The sequence below is a fragment of the Rhinoderma darwinii genome, chromosome 13 (genome assembly GCF_050947455.1).
Source record: "Rhinoderma darwinii isolate aRhiDar2 chromosome 13, aRhiDar2.hap1, whole genome shotgun sequence".
Taxonomy (NCBI): domain Eukaryota; kingdom Metazoa; phylum Chordata; class Amphibia; order Anura; family Rhinodermatidae; genus Rhinoderma; species Rhinoderma darwinii.
The window spans coordinates 57,488,081-57,501,689 of record NC_134699.1 but is presented as its reverse complement, the minus strand read 5'-3'; the positions used below and the strand labels follow the sequence as shown (position 1 = coordinate 57,501,689).

Here is a 13,609-nt window from a genome sequence, read left to right as displayed (position 1 = left end):
TTATTTCGCTATTATCGCCGTCGCAATAATACGGCGGCACTATACGTAAAAAGATGGCGTAGCGGGCTAATATGTGGCGACTTTGTAGCCACGCCCCTTTCTATATGCTACGACTGAGACTCGGGGGGTCCTATAACTTATAGGGGTTCCTTCATGAACGTTTATAGAGCCCTGCACCAAGGAGCTAGCACTCTAATTTGCGTTGAATTTGGTGACTGCACCTATATCCGCATACATACAAGAAGACAACAATAAATGTCTAATAAACACTGAGGACTGCAGGGCTGGACCGGCTCTCGTGACGCGGTCAGGGCCTCACACGCCTTCCCAGCCGCCCGCCATAGTCTCATGCAGCTTCAGGGGTTCCGGGAGGGGCGTGGTTCCCGCCCCCCAGACACACCTCCTCACCCGCCCCGCCGGCCAATGGCGCTTCTTGTTTCTGAAAGATGCCCATATTTGGCGATGTTCTGTCTGTGCGCTTGTGGGCGGAGCTTCCAGCCGGCGAACTTAAATACCATAACGGCCAGTAGTGAGTCTCATTCAGCCGGCGGCAGCGGACCTGACAGCAACTTCTAATCCAGCTTCTGTATCCGTTAAGGAACCCCCTCCATCTCTTAAGGTAAAGGAAATCTTAGAAGCTTTACTCCGGGGCGGCCTGGTTGGATGTACGATCTTGGTTTTTTTTTTGTTAAAGCATTGGCGGCCTTCCCGTATTTTGTGGGCCCTTCAGGGCGGTGTCCTGGTGCTGCATGTGTATTTGGCGGCCCTCGGTATCCGGTGGGTGGGAATGGTTGCAGCCCCATGGGTTGTAAGCTCGTAGTTTCGGTAGTGACGCAGTACACTGCATTTATGGAACGTATAGGTCGTGGAACTACAAATCCCAGCGTTCCTTAGAAGCACGAGCCGTAAGTGAAGGTCGTTGAGGTGGAATTAATGTCCCGTCTTGCTGAGGAATTTATTGAATGTTCATGTGTCGAGGAATTACAAGTCGTAGCATGCGTAGAAGTCTCTGGAAGGTTTGGGTGTGCATATAATGGCGTTGTAGCAGTAAAGTGATTTAAGTGTCGCACTAGAAGGCCCAGCAAAGGCTTTGACTTCGACATATTGCCTAGTAATGTTGGGTCTTGCCGGTGTTGGCAGGATGACAAGTGCCTCTGCAGGGTGGGGCAGCCACCGGCTTTTGTCCAGTGAGGGTGACGAGGCCTCGGCATGAAGGGCGTGGTGAGCTACGCTGTCAGTTTACGCAGGCTGAGGCGCCAGACTAAGAGTGGGGGGGACGGGACGACTGCACCACTTAGCAGGAAAGGGGTGCATGCGTCATGAGCTGACACACCCCTCCTCTGGACATGACTAAGTCGTGGTGCTCTATCTCCCCTATCATTCACGCTGTGAATGGGCTAAACCACGCCCTGGGTTTTTGAAAGAAGCAGGCTGCCTTAGTGGGTGTGGTCAGGACTAGTCTTTTCTTCCATATAAGGGCACAGCACTGCTGATTGGCTCTGGTGGGAGGTGAATTCAAACGTCCTGTTGTAGGTGGAGCTAGAGTTGCGTCACTTCCTGTGTCTTGTCTGCGGAGCTAGGTGTGGTCAAAAGATTAGACTGAAGGTTATTGCCAAGTGTGAGCGCATGTGTCATGGGGCGAGGCCCTCACTGGGTGTGCCAGCTTATACCCATATAGGCCTGCATTATCTGAGACTTCCATGTATTGCCAGCGTTTGCATTTAATGTTTTATTGCATTCATGTATACCCATGCATTGCTAAACCTCACTGCAGCTTTGTATAACGATCACACTGAAAACCAATGGCTGGCGCTAGTGCCCTTTCTGTTTAGAATTGGCACTTCTAACCTGGCGGCCTCGCCTTCCCCATTACTTGTGTGAGCAGGATGGGTGTGGCATCCCTCTTTTGCCACCAGATGGCACTCTAGGCCCTGGCACTATTAACCGGAGGTCTCTATGCAGCTACATGTGCTTATTTAAAGTGGTAGCTGTAGTTCTGATGCCAGCCTCATATTTTTGGCATTCTTTGTGCAGTATGTGTAATATTCATGTGCATCCTGGAGGCCATAATTAGTTTTTAACCCAATTTTGTTTTCTTTTGCAGTAAAAATGGCCGATGAGGAAATCGCCGCACTCGTTGTTGACAATGGCTCTGGTATGTGCAAAGCCGGCTTTGCTGGAGATGATGCTCCCCGTGCTGTCTTCCCCTCCATTGTTGGGCGCCCAAGACACCAGGTTTGTTATAAATAAAAAGAAATATCATTTTTTTTATTTTTACTTCCTGTCATGTGACTTGTAGCTAACGCTGTCTTGCTCTTTAATAGGGTGTCATGGTAGGCATGGGTCAGAAGGACAGCTATGTAGGTGATGAGGCCCAGAGCAAGAGAGGTATCCTGACTCTGAAGTACCCCATTGAACACGGCATTGTCACCAACTGGGATGACATGGAGAAGATCTGGCATCACACCTTCTACAATGAGCTGCGTGTGGCCCCTGAAGAACACCCAGTCCTTCTCACAGAAGCCCCCCTGAACCCCAAAGCAAACAGAGAAAAGATGACACAGGTTTGTCCCATCCCCCTCCCCCACCCAACCCCTCAGCTTTAACTTGTTTCTTTGGGACACTTCCTGTAAACTTCATTCTCCATTTTTCTCAGACTCCCCGTTTTCTTTCCAACATTTCCAGGGCTCTGTACCTCTCCTGGCATTTCCCTCCTGAAGCCTCAGGTTTCTGTTTCATTATTTTTTGGTTTCTGCTTGTTCTGTTCTTTCTACACTTTGGATTTTTATTTTTTATAACCTGCATGATGGCATGTTCGGCATGGTTTGGGGTGTGCCAATGCACTGGGCATAGAGTAACATTGTCGTTTTGTTTGTTTTTCCCTCTAGATCATGTTTGAGACCTTCAACACCCCAGCCATGTACGTTGCTATCCAGGCTGTGCTGTCCCTGTATGCCTCTGGTCGTACCACTGGTATCGTGATGGACTCTGGGGATGGTGTGACCCACACAGTGCCCATCTATGAAGGCTATGCCCTGCCTCATGCCATCCTGCGTCTGGACTTGGCCGGCCGTGACCTGACAGACTACCTCATGAAGATCTTGACCGAGAGAGGCTACAGCTTCACCACCACAGCAGAAAGAGAAATCGTGCGAGACATCAAGGAGAAGCTTTGCTATGTCGCTTTGGACTTCGAGCAGGAGATGGCAACCGCTGCCTCCTCCTCCTCCCTGGAAAAGAGCTATGAACTTCCTGACGGTCAGGTCATCACCATTGGAAACGAGAGGTTCAGGTGTCCAGAGGCCCTCTTCCAGCCCTCCTTCCTGGGTATGTATCTGGTCTCGGTCTACGCCATCACGTGACGAAGGTTCTGTCGTGTACTGAGTACTAAACTAACCACTTGTCTTCTGTAGGTATGGAATCCTGCGGTATCCATGAAACCACCTTCAACTCCATCATGAAGTGCGACGTAGATATCCGTAAGGACCTGTATGCCAACACTGTCCTGTCTGGAGGTACCACCATGTACCCTGGTATTGCTGACAGAATGCAGAAGGAAATCACTGCCCTTGCTCCTAGCACCATGAAAATTAAGGTAAGCTGTCACTTCAGAGTGGGCACCACAGGTGCTTGAGATGCCGGTGTTTATAGTGCTGTGTACTAATGGCATCTTATCCCCTAACAGATCATTGCACCACCTGAGCGTAAATACTCTGTCTGGATTGGTGGCTCCATCTTGGCTTCCCTCTCCACCTTCCAACAGATGTGGATCAGCAAGCAGGAATATGATGAGTCCGGCCCATCCATCGTTCACCGCAAATGCTTCTAAATGGACTGCTGGCAGATGCTCTGCATTTGCTGCATGAGTTCTTCAAGTATTAATTTGCCTCGGCAAATGTGTACACCTCATGCTAGCCTCGTGAAACTGGAATAGAGCCAACTTCCATACGAACTTGCCCTAGGAATGAGACACTTAAGTCAGTCTTGTTGGGGATTTTTTATTTTTTTTTTTCTGTTTTTGTAATGCAAGACTTGGACCTGTCTCTCTCAAACCATTCCCACGGTGTCAGTGCTAGCATATCCATACCCTGTCCACATCTCCGATACATAACCTGGTTGGCATTCAGTCTGGGTGTCCCTTTAAGCTAAGTCTTGCGTAGAAAAGAAGCATTTCTGTGAAAGGCTGCCGATCTGCGACAGTATTGTAAATGACACTTCACCACTTGGGGTGACATCCGAGGGTGAGGTCGAGGTTGGAGATGTGCACAGGGTATCTTGAGGTTTAGGCTTCCAGGTATCCAATTTTTTTTTTTTTCTTTCATAGCGCTTGATATTCCAGACTTTCACTTGTGAGGCTGGTAGGAGTTCATGAAGGAATTTTCACTTCGTCTTGCCACACTTTTTCTAGGATGGTCAAATCTAAAAAAAAAGCAAAAATGGCCACCAGGCCTTAGAACCAGGTTTTGTTTTCTCTCAGCCCCGTTTGTATTCCCAACATTGAACATGGGTCTAAAAGTTACACCTGTAAAAAATTTTTTTTTCGTCCAAGTTTAATTTATGTACATTTTTTTTTTGTATGTTGCCTTAATGTTCACACAACAGTAGAAAACCAAAATTTGTAAGTCATCCTGAAGCTGAAAATTGTAACTCCCGGAAACACTTCATTGTGTAAGAAATAAAGCGCTGCAGTAAAAAGAACCTGTTTGTCCGTTCTCATTCTTATCTGTCCAACCCTATGGGGGGGGGGGGGGGTTCTGGGTACATTCTCAAACCAAGGTGGGCAGTTGATGTTTAGTTGTCGTCCCCTAAGGATTATGCTCGGCTGACCGCAGGTGATGGTCAAAGGGCTTTCCCACCACCAGACTTGGCTGAACTACACATCTGACTACAAGGGCCGACAGGTCAACGGCCATAAGTCTTGGGGGGGGGGGGGGGAACCTCTGGGCTGCTAGTCGCACATGTATGTGACCACGCGCCATCAGTGTTCTCAAACTTGTCTTCAGCTATTGCAAAACTACAACCCACACAGTTGGGAGTTGTAGTTTTGCATAAGTCTATAGCCTGGAGACATGCCACATGTGCCAACAAAGATGCTCCTGATCCACACTGACTATGATCATACACTACACAATGAGGATGGGTACTCTTGGGTCAAACGGTACACAGCCACCATGCTGCCACACCAAAGCTTAGATCAGTGCTAGGTTCAAATTGACTACAGGGCAAAGCAACTTCATTAGTAACGGCTGTGCCACTAATCGGCAGTCTACCATAGGTCTGAACCAGGAAAGTGCTTTGCCCTGTGGTCTGTTTAAAAGCCATGCCAATCTTTAGTCAAATGTGTGAACCCAGCCAAACTAGCAGTGGTGCCCACAGGATTAACAAACTGGCACTACTCACTGTAGTGCCAATCACTGGGTGGTCTGCAATAATGACATAAGATGGCTATATGACTAATCAAAGGGGTCGGGTGAGCACCAGCCTTGCACAGGAGTTGCTCCATTCACAAGAGGTAGTAGGCAGAGGCCCCTTTCTGGGCGGGTGAAGTCCCACAACCCTGTGTGTACATGGTGTCTAGACAGCTGCAGTTTTCAGTTTTGTTTTTTTTCTGGGGCTCTGCTTGGCCCCCAGCAATGGCAGTCTTATACCGTTACACAGTAAATTATGCCAATCTGGTTTGGCAACACACTGAGCAGGTGGTTAACAAAGGGGCGTTCTGTAGAGAACCCCAATATGACAGGAAAATTTAATTTCTAGCAAAGTAATTGGTTAATCAGCGGCCTCATGCTGCTACTTCAGGAAGGGTGAGCGCCAAGTCGTAGGCTTTTGATGCCAGTGTTTCACCCACCTTACCATTTGGCAAAAACAAAACCCCCTTTGCAGACCACAAATACAACATGTAAACACAGGCATGAACTCTACATCCATTTCATGGGAACCTGGCACCAAGAACCAGCAAGTGCTATAGTTTCTTGCGCTCCTGATGCCGGTAGGGGTATCTTATTATGGTAAGCACTTGCCAGGTGTACCAGTCAGCCCACTTTATAAGACAGCCCACTAATGAGGATAATGTGCCATGCTGCTCCTCTTTGCTGGCTTGTGACGTTCTTCAAGGCATCGGCGGGATGAAATGGGTCCAGCAGTGATGGGGTTAATGCCCACCCCATGTGGCGCTTTTGTTTAGGGCTGTCTGCCTGAGGACCCCCTGATGATTCAGCACGCAGCTCTCTGGGATTCCTTTGTCTGTGCACAAAGAACCGACATGTTATCAGGTCCTTTGGATGCCAGATGTCCCTGTGCGCCCCCTCCAGAGCCCAACTGCGGCCTTGGCATTAAAGCCACTTTCCAGCCGCCACAAGCGGGATCATTACCTCAGCAAAAACATGTTTGTACTTGCTCTGCACTTAATACAATGCCAGCAGGAGAAAAGCGGGTGGTGGTCTTAACACCCTTTACTCCCCCCCCCCCCCCTCCACCCCGAGATCTTGTCTCCTAACAGGAACGATTTTAATAAAAAAAATGAAATCCTAGAGATTAAAACGCGGCAGGACGTTGTCGTCACATCCTGGAAGGAATTCTACAATCTGGAGTTTTAATTCAGGACACCCCTCCCAAAGATTCTCCAGCTAATCCTCCTTATATGGCTAACGCAGCGCTAGGAATTAAGTTGGTCACCCGGCCGCTGCTCTGTCAGACGCGTCGTGGAGTAAAGCGTGCGCTCACGCTGCAAAATGTACCACAGAGGCTCCTAATAAAATGAATATGGGAAGCTCCACAAATTCCAAAAGGCCCCCCCCCCCTGTAATACATAAAGCTCATGTATATATAATACACATCAGTAGGTTTTACCCATGACGTATGTGATTAATAGTTGGTTTTAATTCTATAGAGATGAGCGGTGCTTGCTTATATAGGCGATGCTGATCCCCACCAGAGGAAGTTCCTCAGCTGAGAGCCTAAGAGCAGCACCATGCATCTGGTGGACTGTGGCTGACGCTAGGGTGGGCCATCTTGATTGGCAATTGGCTTTGTGGTTATTTTGGGGGTAATGTATGGGGGGCAGGTGTGTAGCTATAGGGGGGTACAGATGTAGCAGTTGCACCTAGGCCCTGGAGCCTCAGGGGTGCCCCCGATGCCACATAAGAAGTCATCAGTATTATAAATGGTAGGTGGGGGGGGGGGGCCTGTTCACATCTGCGTTGGAGGCTGCGCTATTGTTACCAGTAAAGCCATGAAACCCATTAAAGTCAATAGGTTTTCAACGTCCGTCGTACAATGGAATCGGCACTTACGGTATTTTCATTCTGTTCCTCAGACGGTTCAGAAGAACGTAAACCCAGACGCAGGTGTGAACAGGCCCTTACATATTTTGTCTTGGGGCCAGGAGCGGCACGTTTCACCTCTGAGCTTGACACTATGGGGGATACAATATCGCTGGCAGTGTATAAATGATTACTATAAAGCTCCTGCTCCCTCTTCATAAAGAGGTTCTGCAGCAGGTATGTATTACACAGATACCCAATTATAGATACAGTGATCATTTCCTGCTGCTCAGTAGTATATATAACGCCAATGGTTAATTATACTATCTACGTATACAGGAACCCTGTGTAATTTGGAGACATGTACTGCACTTCCAGGAGACTTATTGTTTCCACGATACAATTGTAACACATTCTCAGCTGTGAGTAGTATTAGGTCTGTACTAGTTTTAAACCCTAAAAATGTTGTTATTCTCTGACAGCAAGCAGAAATCTTGAAAACTGTGAGGAATTGCAATAGGGCCTCATTAAGCAAAGCTGTCTAACAGTGAAACTGTCCTTGTTGCCCTTAGCAACCAATCAGAGCTCAGCTTTCGTTTTGTAGAGCAGTTGAAGAAATGAAACCTGAACTCTGATTGGTTGCTATGGGTAACCAGGGCAGTATTGATGTATGAGGCTTACATGTATAGTATAAAATTGAGGAACTTTTCCTTACACAACAATTAAGATTTATTGACAGAAAAGTTGTCCAAGGAAATGAAGCTGAGCAGACAAATGGGACTTTCCCCAGCTTGTTCCTCTTCATCTCTTCCTGCCTCTGACATTAAAGAGGTATTCCCAGAAGCGAAGCGCCAATTATCGCCCGTCCGCAGCAGTCGAGCATGCATCGGCCGCTCTATTCAATGTATATGGGACTGAGGGAAACAGTTGAGCGCTGTTTCCGTCATTCCCATAGACTTTGAATGGAGCTGCAGCTCGACCGGCACTCCATTCAATGTCCCCCTCGCTGCATTTGGGCAATGAGGATTAGTAGGTTTGGGACCCCCGTTCTCGCGATCAGTGGGGGTCCCAGTGGTGAGGACCCCAGTGATCAGACAATTGTCACCTATTCTGTGGCTAGGTGATAATTGTCCATTCTAGGGACACCTTTAAGGCCGGGTTCACACGTAGCGTAAATACTGCAGATTTTCCACAATGGATTTCATGGTGGAAAATCTGCAGCATACAGTAGCAGCAGAGTGATGAGATGTGAACAAATATCATCCACACGCTGCGCGTATGACAAGCGGAAAAAAATGCTCAGAAATTGACCTGCGGTGCGATTTTTTTTAATCCGCAGCATATCAATTGTATTTGCATAATCGCTGCAATATCTGTATAGTATAGTAGCAGATATTGCGATTTTTGCAGCGAAAAAGCTGCGATTTCGCAGCAAAAATCGCAACTAAGAAGAAAATAATCTTGTACTTAGGCCTAATTCACACGAGCGTGTTAAACGTCCGTGGGACGGCCGTTCAAACAGCGGCCGTCCCACGGACCTATGTAATTCAATGTGGCCGTTCACACAGCCGTTGTTTCAACGCACCGTGTGAAGGGTCCGTGCGAAAATAGGACATGTCCGTTCTTTTCACGCATTACGCATCCCTCCATAGACTCAACTATGGTGGATGCGTGACATGGCGTCCCGCAGCGCTGAGCACGGATGCACCTCGGACTTGAAAAACTGCAGTTTTTCATGTCCGAGATGAGCATCGCTCGTGTGAATCAGGCCTTACTCCGAATTCTGTGCTTCTTCATATAGTCTCTTATGTGCAACTCAGACTATTGTCCCCTGTTATCAGCCATTTCAGGATTCAGAGGGGCTGACTAGTCTTTCTAGGTACATTATCAAGTGACGTAAGAAGGATTGTTGTCACAGGGGTTACGAAAAGTGATTATGGGGCATTTCCCTGGCCAGAAATGGCTGATAACAGGGAACAATAGTTTGAAATATAATTTGCATATGTCCGAAATAACCCAAATTATAGGAGTGCGGAGCGATTCCTTATCTAGTCTCAGCGCCGGTTCGTTTACAATTTGCGGCATTATCAGCGATAAAGTGTTAAACATAAGTAATTAAAACCTGCCCATACAGGGTTAAACTAGTGGGAGAGAAGAGCGCCCTCTATAGTGTGGAGAGGTTGTATCCTGTGCCTGTCAGCTGAAACGAATGATTGAGCTGTGTGAGAGGAGCCTTGATTGTCAATGGATGCCAGGTAACTGCAGCAGCTAGTCCGCGCTCTTAACCCTTTCTAGATGCCCGCTGAGTAATAACGGTCTCATATTAGGGTATGTGCACACGACCTATTTTCGGCCGTTTTTCGGGCCGTAAACACCCGAAAAACGGTTGAAAAATCGGAAGCAGAACGCCTCCCAACATCTGCCCATTGATTTCAATGGAAAAACTGCGTTCTGTTCTGATGGGGCGTTTAAAAACCTCCGCGAAAAAGAAGTGCAGGACACTTCTTGGGACGTTTTTGTAGCCGTTTTCCATAGACTATTGAAAAAAGCTCCAAAAACGGCCGTAAAAAACGCGAGTGGCTTCAAAAACGTCTGAAAATCCCTTGAAAACAGCTCCGTATTTTCAGACGTTTTTGAGTTTGTGTGTGAACAATACCCTAAGGGTCTTAAAGGGTATTGTACGTTTTTTTAAAATAATGTTTTGACCTGAATTCATCATGTTACGAGGGACAGCCAAGGCCAAATTATAGGAAGGGCACATGTTCTGGGGCCTCTGACGCCCTTGGGGCCTCCACCACTAATGATTAGAAGTCTGACACTACAACTCGGGGGGGGTCGAATGATTTCCCACATATTGTATGACAGCCTGAGCCCCTTGACCAATCAAAAGCACCAAGGTGGCCCCCTAATTTTGATAATTTTTCAATGCAATCCCTGCAGGATCTTCTGTATTTACCAGTCAGTGACTGTGCCCACGCACATTGTGAGCTGGCGCAGAATGCAATTCAGTCACCCACATCCGTACCGAGTGACCTTGACCTTGTTGTCGGTCTGTCTCCAGACAAACCAACACAATCCTCAGCTGAGGCGTCAGTAAATTTCCTGACTGCATAATATCCGTGAGAAATAACCATCTCCGCACTGCAGGGACAATCACGTACCTTCCGACAAGGGGTAGATGGGAGCGCCAGCTGCCTAGGGTGCTACCATCTCCCATGTCTAAGGGGGCTGCATCACCATGATCTGCTATCGTTGAAGAGAACCTAAGTATAGTATTATTATAGGGGCACTAACACTATGGAGGCAGAGTGGGTGGCGCACATCTTGCCAGGTTTGCCTTTGGCACTAGAAGGGGAGGGGGTGGTTAGTCCCCTAGGCCCAGATATGTTTGGGAGTTAGAAGAAGCCCCTGACTTGGCTGAATCTCTATACTCCTTTATGATCTGTATGTGATACGCACAGTAGTGAAGGACTGGTGGTGCCAAGTCATAGGTGCCACCAGGGCTTCCATACACAACCATCAGGAGAGAAAAAATAGAGTTCCAGGTGGTGGTGGTGGGGTCCATAATCTTAGCATAGCAATGGCCCAGATATGTTTGGGCCAGTGGTTAGATGAAGTCCCCGACTTGACTGGACCTCCAAACTTATGTATGGCCAGGAAATGTTGCCCACTACAGTAGTGAAGGACTGGTGGCACCTAGTAATGGGTTGCACAAAGGCCCAGAGAAAAAAGATGACCACCAGGACCATATATGGAGCAGAGAGGTACACGGGGTGAGGGGTCTGTTTTTGTCCCCAGATATGTTTGGACCATTGCTTAGAAGAAGCTTCTACTGCAAGAGACTCAGCTGGATGTCCATGCTCCTATGGAGATCTGGATATGGCGTGGTAGGTGCTACCAGAACTTCCAAACACAACCGTCAAGAGAGAAAGATGACCATCAGTGGCCAGATCTGGAGTGTAGAGGTCCAGGGGGTGGTATTCGTCCCCAATCTTGGCTTAGCAATGGCCAACATATGTATGGGCCATTGCTTAGAAGAAGCCCCGAATTGTCTAGATCTCCGTACTCATGCATGACCGAGACGTGTAACCCTCTATAGTAGTGAAGGACTGGTGGCATCAGGACTTCCATACGCAAAGGGCCAGAGAAAAAGATGACCATCAGTGGCCAGATCTGGAGCGTAGAGATTCAGGAGGTGGTGGTGGTGGCGTATTGGTCCCCAATTTTGGCTTCACAATGGCCCAGATATGTTTGGGCCGTTGCTTAGAAGAAGCCCCGACTTGACTGGACGTGTTACCCACTTTAGTAGTGAAGGACTGGTGGCACAAGGGCTTCCAAAAATAAAGGGCCAGAAAAAAAGTTGACCACCAGTGCCCAGGTTGAGGGGTTTTCTCCCAAATTTTTCTTGCCCCACATGGGCAAATGGCGTCAGAGGAGAAGGTAAATGATTATTATCAACACGTAAGGCTGAGATCTAGTAGCTTTTCCACTTGCTTAGCTGAGGATAATGAAGACCTCTCGCTATGTAGGTCACGCGGCTGTGATTCCTATAGCCGGGATTGCTTATATAGCCGTGTTGCTGAATAAGTCATTCCTCGGTAATAGGTTATCTCTGGGAATGTGTGTTCCGACAATGACATCCTCTGTAAACGCCACGCTGCTTGTGCAAGCGCTGCAAAAATCACCCAACAGGACAAGAAGACAAAAAAAAAAATAATGGGGTAATAACTTAAACAGACACCAGAGGGAGCTCTAGCCTCATCACCATGTCTGAGGTCAATTAACCTCTAGTTCGAGTCCCCTCTTCTCCTATTTAGGTCAGTGGGGTAAGTTACATATGTGGAGCCTGGAAAAGGCCATAACCTTGATGTGGGCCGCCGGCTTAAGACTGTTTTGAAAAGAAGTCTGCTTGTAATCTCCGCACAAAGGCAGGTGGTTTCGGATTGCATGTAGGCAACGTGCGCTACAGATGTACAACAGTCACAAGGCTAGAATAACATTGCATTTTATAATATGGCTTTTTATGTCAAAGGCAATAAGGGGGGCTTTGACCAAAATGAGTAATTACGCAGCGTGGTTGGATTAAGACCAAATGTAGGACTAGGTAGGGTTGGAGCAGAGCTCTCCAGGCTGCCTAGAATTAGAAAAACATGTTTCTTTTTTGTGTTTTTTTTTTTTTAAACAGTGCCACACTCGTCCACAGGTTGTGTGTGGTATTGCAGCTCAGTCTTATTCGCTTCAATGGAGCCGAGATGCAATGCCAAGCACAAACTTGTGTTGGTGGTGGTGGTGGTGAAGGGAACACTATTGTAATTTTCCCTGGCCTTACAGGGTTAAAATATAAATTGTAGCCCTTTTTTTTTTTTTTTTTAAAGGGACAGTCCAATAAAAAATTTTTTTTTTTTTCAGATAACAGCTGACTTTGCTGGGGATAGTCACTGCCAGCTAGACATGGTATTACATGAGCGGAGTTAAAGGGGTTTCCCACAAACAAATGATAGGGGATAGGTGTGTGATCGCTGAGGTCCGACCGCTGGGACCCCCAATGATGAGAATGGTGCGCATGCTCGGCCAGCGCTCCATCCATTTCTATGGAAAAGTGGTCCCGGAAGGCATATCCTATAAGGGGTTAAGAGGTTGCAGTGGCACCTATGCCCTAGTGCCTGGTATAGTGCCAGGTCAGCCATACTATAAGCAATGCTATAACTGGTCATAGGCACACATCTAATGGGCGAATATAAACCTATGCCCATATAAATGCCATGGCACCATATTTCCTGTACTTGCCACTAGCGCTCGGATGGTTGTGTGACAGTGATTGGCCAATTCCTGTGCTGCAACATGTGAATTGTGACATAATTGTGACCACAGTCTCGTTTCCCCATTTAGTGGTCATTAGCAGCTGCTGCGGAAGTCAGTCATGTGCAATCAAGGGCAGCGAGCAGAGGGGGCACGTCTGTTAACCCACCTCCCCATATATGCTGATGCCAGTGTTCCTGTATTTAATAAGCGATATGGCCGCCAATGAGACGGTCACCCAGCTTTCACAGGCTCCTGAATGGCAAAGATGAACTGATACATATGGAAACAGTCAACAAGTAGGAAAGCTGCTGTTGGTGGATGTTCTAGGTATGGCTTGTGTATGGAGTTGGTCGCCACTGAGACTGTCACTCAGCTTTTCAAGGCTTCTGAAGGGCAAAAATGACCTTATTTTACATGGAAACCATCAACACGTAGGGTAGCTGCTGTTGGTGGATCTTGTTTTAACTTTATAGTGTTCTAATGATGGCTTGTGTGAATACGGAAGAGCTGTGTGCATATCCCAGCGATATATGCGATCACTTTAT

General features: G+C 47.5%; 1 protein-coding gene across 1 annotated transcript; it reads left to right on the top strand.

Annotated features, from left to right (window-relative positions):
- Positions 1-510: 510 nt before the first annotated feature.
- ACTG1 (actin gamma 1) lies at positions 511-4,698 on the top strand. The gene is made up of 6 exons (XM_075845859.1): positions 511-619; positions 2,105-2,235; positions 2,325-2,564; positions 2,889-3,327; positions 3,414-3,595; positions 3,686-4,698. Exons 2-6 carry the CDS (start codon positions 2,110-2,112, stop codon positions 3,827-3,829), a joined length of 1,131 nt encoding a protein of 376 aa, XP_075701974.1. The 5' UTR covers positions 511-619; positions 2,105-2,109; the 3' UTR covers positions 3,830-4,698.
- The last annotated feature ends 8,911 nt before the right edge of the window (positions 4,699-13,609 follow it).

What these genes read in the sequence shown, in the direction of transcription:
- ACTG1 (XM_075845859.1), top strand. Translation starts at nt 2,110, where the DNA reads ATGGCCGATGAGGAAATCGCCGCACTCGTTGTTGACAATGGCTCTGGT. An exon ending in ACAGAGAAAAGATGACACAG is followed by an intron (nt 2,565 to 2,888) that starts GTTTGTCCCATC and finishes TTTTCCCTCTAG; the next exon opens with ATCATGTTTGAGACCTTCAA. An exon ending in CTAGCACCATGAAAATTAAG is followed by an intron (nt 3,596 to 3,685) that starts GTAAGCTGTCAC and finishes ATCCCCTAACAG; the next exon opens with ATCATTGCACCACCTGAGCG.